This window comes from Salmo salar, chromosome 20 (assembly GCF_965601325.2).
Source record: "Salmo salar chromosome 20, fSalSal1, whole genome shotgun sequence".
Lineage (NCBI taxonomy): Eukaryota > Metazoa > Chordata > Actinopteri > Salmoniformes > Salmonidae > Salmo > Salmo salar.
In genome coordinates, this window is record NC_138310.1 from 32,014,252 (window position 1) to 32,027,442 (window position 13,191).

Here is a 13,191-nt window from a genome sequence, read left to right on the forward strand (position 1 = left end):
GCACTTACAGTTGAACGGGGCAACTCAAGCAGGGCAGAAATTTGGTGGCATCCTATTATGGCGCCATTTTGAATGTCACTGAGCTCAGTTAGGACATTCTACTGCCAATGTTTGTCTATCTAGATTGCATGGCCGTGTGCTCGATTTTATACATCTGTCAGCAACGGGTGTGGCTGAAATAGCCGAATCCACTAATTTAAATGCAATGTCCACATACTTTTGTATATATAGTGTATGTTTTGGGGCAAATCCAATACAACACATTTTCTGAGTACAACTCTTCATGTTTTCAAGCATAGTGGTGGCTGCATCATGCCATGGTTATGCTTGTAATCATTAAGGACTGGGGAGATTGTCAGGATAAAACATGAACTGAATGGAGCTACAGTAAGCACAGGGGAAATCCTTGAGGATCACCTGGTTCAGTCTGCTTTCCACGAGACACTGGGAGATGAATTCAGGACAATAACCTAAAACACTTACAAAGAAGACAGTGAATGTTCCTGAGTTACAGTTTTGACTTAAACTTGAAAATCTATGGCAAGACCTAAAAATGGTTACATACTTATGTAAATTACATATTTGTCTATTTAATTTTCAACACATATGCAAACATTTCTTGAAACATGTTTTCACTTTGTCATTATGGGGTATTTTGTGTAAATGGGTGAGGAAAAACTATATTTTATCCATTTTGAATTCAGGCTACAAAATTGTATTACCTCAACTACCTTGTACCCCTGCACATTGACTGGGTACTGGTACTCATTGTATATAGCCTCGTTATTGTTTTTATTGTGTTACTATTTCCTTTTTTATTTAGCAAATATCTGTCTTACTTAACTCTGCATTGTTGGAAATGGGCTTGTAAGTAAGCTTTTTACTGTAGTCTACACCTGTTGTATAAGGCGCATGTGACCAATAAAATTTGATTTGATTTGAACTGGAACTGACAGGGATACTACTGGCCACTAAAGTGGTTCTCTAGACTGCTATAATTCCCTGCAGAGGAAGGGGTCAACTGGGTAAATAATACAAATTTAAAAAAATCTATCAACAAACAAATACAGCTTTTCCACTACATTTCGATAGCCATTCACTAGGTCAGCGTTTCCCTAACTCGGGCCGCCTTGTCTGTTTAAGTATGGAGTGAGTCTTATTGCTTTTTCTCCCATCTGGATATTTTAGCCTCTGTTGCACGTTATCTAGATATGATGCCTCATAGCTTTTCTGGTTTGGATATTTTAAACTCTGCTGCACAGTGACATTGTAGGGGCTTAATTTGATATTCCTGTCATACTTCCAGAGTGGTCTCCACAGGAAAACCATGTTGCCTCTTCTCAACAGATGGACAGAAACAGCAAGTAAACAGCGCATACTAATGAAGATCTAGGGTCACACATTCCCCAACAAGCCATTGCAAGAAATGTTTTTGGGGGAGGTTCTGGGAGATTTGCCATTGGAGCTGAACAATTGGCAGTTGCACACTGTCACCTCCCACGAGAGGGATCCCATCAGGGGCAATGCAGTGGTGTCATCTGACACCCCGAGTGGGGCTCACTAGCATTATGGACCCAGTCTGAATCTCAATCACCCGCTCTCATGACATTGAGGCAATCTAAGAAGCAACTGAAAGTGAAATCTGGAGTGCCACTCTCTCTGCGTGAGACTCGGAAACAGCCTAGCATCCCTGCAGTTTTGTTTTCCGCGGTCCTGGTTATTTTGCTCCCCTCACTCCCCGCTTCTTCTGGCTGGCTGAAGCAAATTCCATTACAGGAGAAGCGGATGCACTCACAGAAGTCTGTCTGCTACTGCTGATGTCTGCTGTCTACGGCTGACAGAGTAGAGGAGAGGTATTTTAAAATAGGCCTTGTGCGACTGACAAGGTTTAAACGCGGGTCTCTTACACGTCAGAAGAACACATTAGCCCACTAAGCTAAAGCCTAGGCAGTGGCCCAGGGACCCAATGCTACTCCACGCCTCAAGCAATGTGACTCATTGTGTGAGTGCGGTTCAGAGGACTGGTTTGACCCTGTATTGTTTTGACACTTTATTGAGCAGCAACAGCAAACAGAACCGGCTCAGGGATTTATAGAAGTGGTGAGTGGACAGTTTATGTGGTTTTGGAGCGGCCTTTGTTGTGCTGCTGCTGATAAAGTTGTGCTTTGGTAATACCTCAGAGGATAATTTGTTGTAGCTACAATTTCTCACTCTGCTGCTGATTCATCTTTTCATGTTTCTCATGTTCTTTTTATGGAGGCTGAATATTCTGTTGCTTGGAGCAAAGCAAGAAATCCTTACAATGCTACAACTTAATAATGAAAATAGTCGGCGAAAAGAAAGCTTTCATTTTTGTTGTTAAGCTTTTGATGAAAACCGACAACTCCACCACAAAGATTTTTTTTTTACCCCTTTTTCGGACTCAGGAGAGGCAAAGGTCGGGAGCCGTGTGTCCTCTGAAACACAACCCAACCAAGCCGCACTGCTTCTTGACACAATGCCCACTTAACCTGGAAGCCAGCCGCACCAATGTGTTGGAGGAAACTCCGTACACCTGGCGACCGTGTCAGCGTGCACTGTGCCTGGCACGCTACAGGAGTTGCTAGTGCGCGATGGGACAAGGACAACCCTGCAGGCCAAACCCTCCCCTAACTCAGATGATGCTGGGCCAATTGTGCACCGCCCCATGGGTCTCCCGGTCGTATCCGGCTGTGACAGAGCCTGGACTCGAACCCAGAATCTCTAGTGGCACAGTGCCTTAGAACACTGCGCCACTCGGGAGGCCCATCGTATACTTACTTGACCCCCTAGATTCAATGCACGCACCTGTTTGGAAATCCAATTAGCATAATAACAAAAGAGCCATCAAAATCTGTGTGTTTAAGCTTGAGACATCTGGGTTTTTGCAAGGGCTGCGTCTCAATCCACCACATCGATATCAGCCTTCTGCATCTAGGGTGGGAAATGGCAGAGCTACAATGTTGTTTGTCAGACCATGAGACATCCAGAAAATCGGTCTTCTCATGAAAACGTCTGTAGAGTCTAAACAGTTTGGAGTAATATGACCCCACTATGGAAAGATGAGACTCTCACAAACACGAATGTGTTCTCCGTTTTGCTCAACGACGGCCACAAGCTTCACGTGACTCGTGAGAATGTCTCCCGTGACTGTGATGTAAAAAATAAATGAAAATGAATAGGTATTTTTGGGACTAGGGTTACACATGTACCTTTTATTTATTTTTTTATTTTGCTTCCTGATGCTTTTCTAGATCCCTCAGAAGCATTTCAGACACCTCAAACCATAGTCCAAAAATAAATCAAAAGGGTTATCTTTTTTACCATGTATGAACGCTTTATTCAATGCATTTCTATGGGCTAATAGCAGGCCAAATTCAATGTTTCATCAAATAATATTTTTTTGGGGGGGGCGGGGGGGGATATCGACAGGGGTCCTAAAAGTCTAAATCAAATTGCTAAATGGTCCATCTTATGACCATACTAAAACAATTCCATATGTTAGCTTAGTAGATATTGCCATTTAAATATTACATTCAATTGTGTTTTATTACAAACCACTCTGGATAGGTAAAGTAGATATTGTTAGGTGTGTAAAGCGACTTGAAATATTTAATTAGACAAAGCTCAAGCCATTTAATATAATTCACATTCTAGGCACAATCTAACATAGAATGATTGCATTCACTAAAACCCATGAGTAGGCCAAGTCATTTTCTACAACACTGAGAGACAATTGTGACACAGGCAAGGAAAACTATTGAGGCAAATGGCAATGGCAAATGCTCCAGCTACCATAGTGTTCTGCCAGTCCTGTGAATGTCAGTGCGCCTCTAAGCCACATCATGTTACTGTACTGTAATGTTGGCTAGACTGCGTGGGCCATTGGGTTGGACCTGTATGAAATGAGCTTAAACATTCACTTGTTCAGTCAAGGCAGACAACAGGCCTAACATATTGTAGTTATGCGACTATGAATCACAATACATCTGGGGGGGAAAAATAAAGGATAGAAGGTTTTTCCAGAACACTGGAAAAAAAATCTTTCCCAGCTTGTGTTAACCTTTTAAATTCAGTAAGCTCCTATCACCTGAGGCTGCTCTTACATGATGTCCTTCTGGTTAAGACATTTGAACAATATGTAAGACAGACTTGTTAGATTGACCGGTAATTTATCGCCGATAAGACACTTTTTAGGTGACTTTGCCACTGCTTATTCACTATGGTGAAGTCAGCTAAAAGAGCTTCAAGCTTCTTAGCCTAACCAGAAGCCTCTCTAGAGATGTCTTTGATACTATGCTGTTGTGATGATTTATGTTGTATCACTGATACATCCTCAACACATTATCCTCTACTTCCTCTAGTTTAATTCTTCAAACTGCAGATTAGCAAAACACCTTCATTATCCCACAATGAAGTAATTACAGGGAAACATCTGGTTGTTCCACTGCAAAAACACAGGTGCTATTTCCAGTATGAAGAGGTTAGCAGCACACTATGGGGAGATGAAGGGTGTGTGCCAAATGGTACACTATCCCTATGGTGCACTACTTTTGACCAGAGTGTTTTGGGCCCTTGTCAAAAGTAGTGAACTTTATAGGAAATAGGTTGTCATTTGGGACGCATGTTGATGTAGTGTTCCAACACCCTCAGATGGACAGATTTGTTTCTGTGCGGATATGGGGACAAGAAAGGCTGGCTACCATCAAACATCAATCTGGGTGCACTATGTCCAAGTGCATATCCATCTCGATGCTCAGTCGCTCACCTCAGAATCCATTTTTACAGAGGCGCCCACAACAGGATACATTATAGCGTCATAACAGTGATAAATTATGTAACAACCTTCAAAAAATGTCTGATTTGTGCTGATGAGATAGATTTTCAAACTGAAAGACACCTCAATTTCGTGAATGATTTAAAGGGAGAGTGGAGTTATGCGTGTCAAAAGCGATGCTGAGATGTTATAAATATTGATGTCTTGGATGTGGTTGAGTGATCTGTTGTTCAAATAGAGGAAAATAACTACCCGTAGTTGGTTTTAAAAGCTCAAATGTGGGCGATCCATAAAACATTGGCAACAAGGGAAATGCATAACGCATAAAGGATAATGCATAAAGCCTTGATTTGCAGCTCATGACAGAAAAAAGGCAATCTAATGGGTCATCGGGATTTAGAGGGGTTACTTGTATTTGTAAATTGTCATTGTGATACTGTATCTCGAGACACAATGAGTCATCATAACAATCCAAGCTTGCATGGTAACACATGCAAAGGACTGAAAGAAGAAACTACTGTATCAAAAGAAGAAGTGCACAAACAGCACCATTTAGCAATTCTTAGGCAAAAATACTTTACAGTCGACATACAGTACAGTAGATCTATCTATAAGTCAGGAAACATGCCAGTTTCCTAACGCAAATTAAATATTTTCACATGGATCTGACCTCTCATTTAGGAGGGCGAGGACAATTAATGTCAGGGCTTTGTAGGGAATCATGAAATTAAAGTTTTTAAATAATCACAGGAATGAAATTGCTGGAGTTTTTGACCAGCATATGAAATCTCTAGCTCTTCACAAAGTGTAATTATCTTGTAGCTTAAATGCAGATTGTCAGATGAGGCGTTGAATACATTACAGAGATTCAGATTTCTAAAAGCTGGAACTGAATAGATTCTCATCAGTTACTGAAAATGTTTGGTTGATGATTCCTCATCTACATATCATTAGTGGAAAATATATTCCATCACAGGCTCCATTCCCCCACTCCAATCTGCTGGGGAGGTGTCTGTGGGCTCTCCAATATAAAATTATACTCACACTGTGATGAATACCATTAAGGTCCTGGTTGAAGCATCAACAGTGTATGGGGTATGAGGTGATGAAACATAATTTCATTTCTAATTCCTCGTCAGGAGTTCTCTCTTTCCATGCTTTAACATATAAACAACATTTCTTTCTGCAGCATAATTGGAAATGATAAATATGAGTCATATCTACTGCTGCAGCTGGACCATCCTCAGAGGCTGCTGCCATGCCATCTAATCACCTCCGCTCACTCAGGATGAAAGCAGGACTCAGTGACATGCATCACTGATGACAAACACTCAGCCCTGCTCAGCTCAGCCTGTCTATTTAAGGACAACAATGAGCAGGAGGCTGTGACACACTGCAGGGTCACTCAGTCAGAGGACAGAGAGGTGAGCTGGGGAGAACAGTGCATGAATGACAAGGCATTCATCTTGGGAGAAAGTAAAGTATCAACTGCATGATATTTTTTGCTTGACTTCATTGTGAGACTCAGAGCTGACCTTAAGCCAGTGTCTTGGGGCAACTTTATAATACTCTTTCATGATACAGGATTTTAATTACATCTAGATACAACAGGGACCTTATCATATTAATGCAACATAAGTTGAAACGTGTAAATTAGGTATAAAATATGAATGTCTTGATGATTATTGGTCAACAAGTATACTTGTTTTTAAAATTGTAGCCTAAAACATAAATACGCAGATCAGAGAGGATCTGTTGGTGAATCTTAAGTTGCACTAAGAGGAAGTAGAGATCTGGCACTTTTAATGCACTGCTTAGGTCACAACACTGTCCTATAAGCCTGTTAACAAGAAGCTTAATCCCAGATAGATGATTATCCAGTAGAGGATAGTGCCTCTTCAGCAGAGGAGAGGAGAGCTGCTGATGACCCTAGCCTCTTGTCAGTTATTTACATAGTGAATTGCAAAGTTACAGATAGCACACTTTACTGTTGTTCTGGTGAGGAATGACCTCATGGAAATATTAGATAGTATTAGATTAGATTGGTCCTGTAATTGCTTCCCAAATGACACACTATTCTCTATACTGTATACACTAGAAAAAGGGTTCCAATGGGTTCTTCAGCTGTCCCCATAGGACAACCCTTTTTGGTTTCAGGGAGAACTCTTTTGGTTCCAGAACCTTTTCCACAGAGGGTTCTACCTGGAACCCAAAAGGGTTCTACCTGGAACCTAAATATCACCAAATTCACACACCGAGTCAAAGAAAAAATTTGATAACATCATCCAAATCACTGACTGAGCAGTACTGGAATAAATGCTTGTACAATGCACAGGAGCTGCATCACTTTGCAAATCCATGTAATAGCTGAAGAGTTTGTAAATGTCTTCTAAATCTAATCTAAGCCTTAATCCCTTGGTATGTCATTGTTGGACAACTTCAAATCACTGTCGGACATGGTAATAGTTATTGGCACACAAGGTTCTCACTCTGTAACGCCAATCCCAATGGCAACAGATTACAATCAGTGATCTGTTCCCCATTTTAAAATCGAGAAATAAATCAGGATATAAATGTATGATTAAGTGTGTCAATAAATATCCGGATGCTAAACATGGAGAGATGCTGACAGAAGGGAAGGATTCCTCCTGACTCTGTCTGACTCTGTCTGTTTGACTCTGTCTGACTCTGTCTGACTCTGTTTGACTCTGTCTGACTCTGTTTGACTCTGTCTGACTCTGTCTGACTCTGTTTGACTCTGTCTGACTCTGTTTGACTCTGTCTGACTCTGTCTGACTCTGTTTGACTCTGTCTGACTCTGTCTGACTCTGTCTGTTTGACTCTGTCTGACTCTGTCTGACTCTGTTTGACTCTGTCTGACTCTGTCTGACTGTCTGACTCTGTCTGACTCTGTCTGACTCTGTACACTCCAGGGCAAATACATGGTGGCTCCCCGGCCCCTCGCTCCAGACAAAGTCCCCTGAATGAGAGGATGCATTATACTTTGGTGAGCCAGTGCCTCCTGGCTCCAAAGGCAAAGCATAACTCAAACTGACAGAGGGACCTCTTTCGTACAAAAATGATGCCAGCCAGCACCAAAGCATAGTAATAAGATCAAATAAAAACCCTCAAACTAGGAGTGTTTTGTGGCCATGCTATATAGCATTAACAGTAGATACAGACTGTCCTTGACCACTTTTGACAAAGAGAATAATAAACCGACTTCACAACACTTTCACCAAAATCCTGTTTATAATACAATAGTTCTGACATGAACAGGCAGTTTGCTGAGCACCAAGCACAAATACTACCATGATAGTTTGATACAGTGGATACAAGACGTATCCTTTTTGAACCTGCCTCTATGGAAAGGATTTTATGTTAACCTTTTTACCTTGAGGTTTACCGACTTGTCAGCGGCAGATACTGGCTTTTGTTGACATCGACTAAACAGGGAGATTGAGGGAATTATACTTTGTCATTAGATGCATACACTATTTCAAACAAATCAGTGATGGCACAGGCTGCTTGTCTCATAATTTGTATAGGATTTGTATATACTATTGATAACATAAAATGTAAAAATGTATCCATATGGATGATTCTTACTGTAATTGTGGTATTGACTGAATGCTAAATAGTGATGCATGCATTAGCTGTCTCAAAATAAATGTTGGACTTTTCAGTGTCTGAATCTCTCATGTTTCATGAGAGAGTAGGACCATGGGGCATAATGAGAGATGAGATAGCCCGGAGATGTTTTTAACATGATTTAAAGGATGCTGTTTTGCCAGACAGACCAAACCTCCTGCAACACATTTCAATGACTAAAGGTTACATAAAGAAATAAATATTTTTTTTCATTCGATTAGAGAACCATTTAATTTGACCTTCTTTTACATTTCAGACAAAATTATTGTATTTGGGCCAAGGGAATGACAAAAGCAGAACTCTGTAGCCAGAGCCAGGGTTTTCACCTCTATGGGATTCTCAATAATACTAACTACTATTGGCTGGTGTTTTTGATAGGGATTAGACCAGGTTAAGTGCACAGATTAGGAACAGTTGTATTGATTTTACTTGAGTTAAACCTATTCACTTGTTGGCAATAATTTGTGGCTCCATAAATTCACCATTCATCACTGGATGACTCACTATGCACACAATAACAGTACCATAATGACTGATACTGTCTGAATGGCTGATATACCAGTTGCATATTTATCTCATTGTCCATTGTCTGATCAAATTCAATGTATTTGGAAAATTAGGCTGTTTATAGTTACTCTGTAGAAAAATGACAGTAATTCAGGATGTATATAACTATACAGAGATATGACTCCACAGTTAACAATGCTGAAAATGATAAATATCTCATACTTGAGTAAAAGCTATATGCTGAATATGTTGTTAAAGTTATAATAATGCATACCATTTAATTGGTTGTAGACAACGTCCTCCAGCCGCTCCAGTCTCTGAAGTATGGACTGCCTGTCCACCAAGTTGGAAACTTTGCCATTCCTGGCTCTCAGTCTCTGGTCTGATATCCTGCCGATCTGAATGAGTTCCTCAGAACGGTCCTGTATTCTACAATATACCGAGAACAATATGATCCCCACAAAAACAAAAATGTTAACCGTGAGCAAAGTTTTTATTTTGCGTGCCACAGCCATGAACCCTAATAGAACAGTTGGGCAGAAGCCGTTAAGCCAAATAATAATGCATTTGGAGTACTTTAGCTACTTCGGCTGTCGGCTGTATTGCAGTGAAAAGCAGATGCTTTCAGTGGAAGTCAACTTTGGGAGTCCTGAAACAAGGAGCTGTCCTTTCAGCACCACTGAGATGCCGGCGGAACGCTTCTCTAGGGCTGATGTGGGGGGACTACTGTTGACATCCAAGCCTCGAGTCTCCCAGACTGTGGTATGCAGATGCTGTATTGAGGAAGTTCAAGGTTGGTAAGGACGCTGGACAAAACAATGCTTTCTCTTTAGATCATATGCAACGCCGCACGCCTGTACCTTTACAGAAGCGCTGCTTTTGAAGATACATAGAACGTATTCTGTTGTGTCCACTAGAAATAAATAACGTCAGACACGAACCATAGTCTTAAATAGGAGCGACTATTTACTGTAGAAAAACATCTATGCGTGCACTGCAACGTGGAAAGTCGTCAAAATCTCAGTCACGAGGACAACATCATCTCGTCCACCCTGAACAGTGTATTATTCCGTATTTGCGAAGCAGCATACTCTATTGCTGCTTTGACATTTCCTCTCTCAAAGGCGTTGTGGTCACTGGATTCGTCCTGATCCTGAAATAGATTTGGATGTGTCTTGAAATGTGCACATGCCTCCCTCAAATATGCAGCGAGTTTCTCCCATCAATCCACCATTGGTCGCAATAGAACGTTGAGGTGCCGATAGATAGCAGTTCAGAACGGGTTTTGTCATAAAATGCTGTCAAACGGTTCCGATGCTCGCGCTGCCTGACTGCATGGTGAGTGAGCCAACCCTTCTCTTTTGCTAGCTCTCGCATGCTGTCTGCATCCCACCCTCTCCCTCTCTCTTTCAGCCTCTCTCTCAGAGCAAGAGCGCAGGGAAAGCGCTACTGCGTTGTGACGTTTAGAGGCATATTCATGATCTGTCTCAAGGATAAAATAAACATGAATATAAAAAATAATGTTATTTGAATTCATATGGTGCACTGATTCTAGATTGATTATATTATCTTAATACCAACAGAATAAATCACACATAGAATAAATAGTCATGTTGATTGAGCCACCATACTCCCAATAAGCATTTATTGAAATGAAAATAACCGATACACTTCCCTCTACTAATCACAACAACAGCCAGAAAAGGGTTTATCAGTTATTATTGGTATATGACTTGATTGAGTGCTAATTGATTTCAAGTCCAACCTCCTCAGAGATGTCTTAGACTAACCTCAGTGTAATTACACAAAATGCAAACAGGTATCACAGGTGTAAGTAGCCTACTATGTTAAATCTGTATGTACTGTACCTGCCTATGCAAATATCATGTACATACTGTAATAGTTTTGTACCCTTTATAATATAAAAGGGCAATGGCAAACTTTTCAGCCATTGAAGTCAGATACTTGAAATTAAGACATTTGGCAGGAAATAGTGTAAACAATTAATTAAAAGAATTAAAATATTTTAATGCTTTTCATTTATTTTTTACACTATTTTCCGCCAAACGTCTTAATTTCAAATCTCTGACTTCAATGGCTGAAAAGTTTGCCATTGCCCTTCCTACTAGACACCAACTGCTGCCTGATCAGTGATTCCAAATAAATCACGATTCTAGTAAATTACAGCCAAACAGAGCCAATCCCTGAGCACTTTCTCTTGATTAGAGTAACCCAGAAGTAGGCCTTCCAAAAAAATAAATCCCTGGCCTTTCTCCTCAGAGGAGCCAAGCGCAGATTTATACTCTTTGATTTGTTTGACTTTCCAATACAATCAGATGTGGGCTAAAACTGTAAAACATTTATTGACTGCAAAATTCACGCTTGGAAAATGTTAGGGGTACGAAGAGCAAAAGGCTTGTAAATGTTTTCTGGCACTAGAGTCAAGTCCTTGATGAGATATTTTAAGGTTGAGTCAGATATATATTTTACAGATAGAGGTTGATAGTCCCAGTACACCTTTTCATTTTTCAATCCACGTTATTTCTTCAGGCAACTGTTCTGAAACCAAGGCCTTGAAGTAGTAGCATAGTGCATTCTTCATTTTACATATATGGTCTATGTGCTTTATCAGGCCAGTGAGGTCGCTAACCTTGTCAGGCTCAATTGCTACGAGCTGGCTGGGGTGAGATTACCTAGTCACCAGCTTTACATTTATTTATCAGGGACATCGCTCTCGTTTCAAACTTACCCACATTGGTAACGGTATTTTAATGCTGTTATCCCCATTGGTAATACCCACAAAACACATTTCTACATTGATTGTAGCACTCATTAGTCCCACCATGACTTCCTCAAATCTCCAAATCAAAAATGGCAACATCCTTTGTACATGGAGCCTTTCCCCCAGAACCAATCAGATGTTTTAGTGAAGGATCTTAGTTGAAGCCATTCTAATTCAAACCATTCCAACAGAATGGGAACGTGTAAATGAAAAATCTAAATTAATTTTCCATTTTATTCAAATGTAAGATGAGATAAAACAAGACACGTGGACTACTGTTTAACATGCAATGTTATTGAACGAGAAACAAATACATTGCTCTATTGAACTTCACAACTGCATGATAATAGGCCATGTGTCTATCCTGCTAGGCTCAGAGTAGGTAACACGCTAGGTAACACATTGGCTCCTCGGTTGTTATTCATACACTTGAATCTATCCCTTTTGTTCTCATGCTCTGCATGACAAGCAGCTTTGAAATAATTGGCTTTATCTGCGGAACGTAATGAGGTTTCCTGCTGAATATGAATCACATTACAAAAGGTGCTGATTTGGTTTGTGGAGAGAGAAGTCTGCTGCTGAAACAGACAGGCTTAGGCAATCATTCAGTAGCCTCCTTACCCATCTCTGGTGACCCACTGCTGTTCATACTACTACTACTACTACTACTACTACTACTACTACTATTATAACAACAACTATGATACCAATCCTACTACTACTACTACTACTACTACTACTACTACTACTACTACTACTATTATAACAACAACTATGATACCAATACTACTATTACTACTACTACTACTACTACTACTACTACTACTACTACTATTATAACAACAACTATGATACCAATACTACTACTACTACTACTACTACTACTATGATACCAATACTTCTACTACTACTATGACTACAACTATGAAACCACTACGACTACTACTACGACTACTATTACTGCTACTACTATTACTGCTGCTGCTGCTGCTACTAGGAATACTGCAACTCCTACAACTACGAATATTACTATTACTAATACAGCTCTTAATGTTACAGCAGCGAAAAAACATATTTGAATAAAATGTGTATGGTATATTATTGTATTACCTCCATTTCTCTGCCTTCTTTCTCCTCCTCTACCAAACATTCTCTGTGACCTGTTCCTGTTTTGTGTATTCAGAATGAGGACAGCTAAGCCAGACACAATCTAGTTCTGAGGCCTTTTAGCCGTATTAGCCTGGCAGGCTGCCAGACACACCGTACTCATCCAGCTCACAGTGTCTCTGCATGATTCTCTTAAACCTGTGAAAGTGACCGGATTGAGAGGAGAGGCTAATAAGCTTTGTTTTCCATGTTGAGCACCAAATCAAATTGACATTTGACAAGAAATACCACAATTTGGATGTTTTTAACACTATAATTGAGCATGCATCCCATGTTCCAGTATGCTAAA

At 40.3% G+C, this 13,191-nt stretch overlaps 1 protein-coding gene across 1 annotated transcript in view; it reads right to left on the reverse strand.

Moving 5' to 3' along the window:
- LOC106580456 (polypeptide N-acetylgalactosaminyltransferase 9) overlaps positions 1-10,360 on the reverse strand; it is a 141,142-nt gene extending 130,782 nt beyond the window's left edge. The window contains exon 1 of the mRNA XM_014161543.3: positions 9,228-10,360. Within this exon, the coding sequence (XP_014017018.1) occupies positions 9,228-9,468 (241 nt within the window). The 5' untranslated portion in view covers positions 9,469-10,360. The remainder of the gene's footprint in view (positions 1-9,227) is intronic.
- Positions 10,361-13,191: the final 2,831 nt, after the last annotated feature.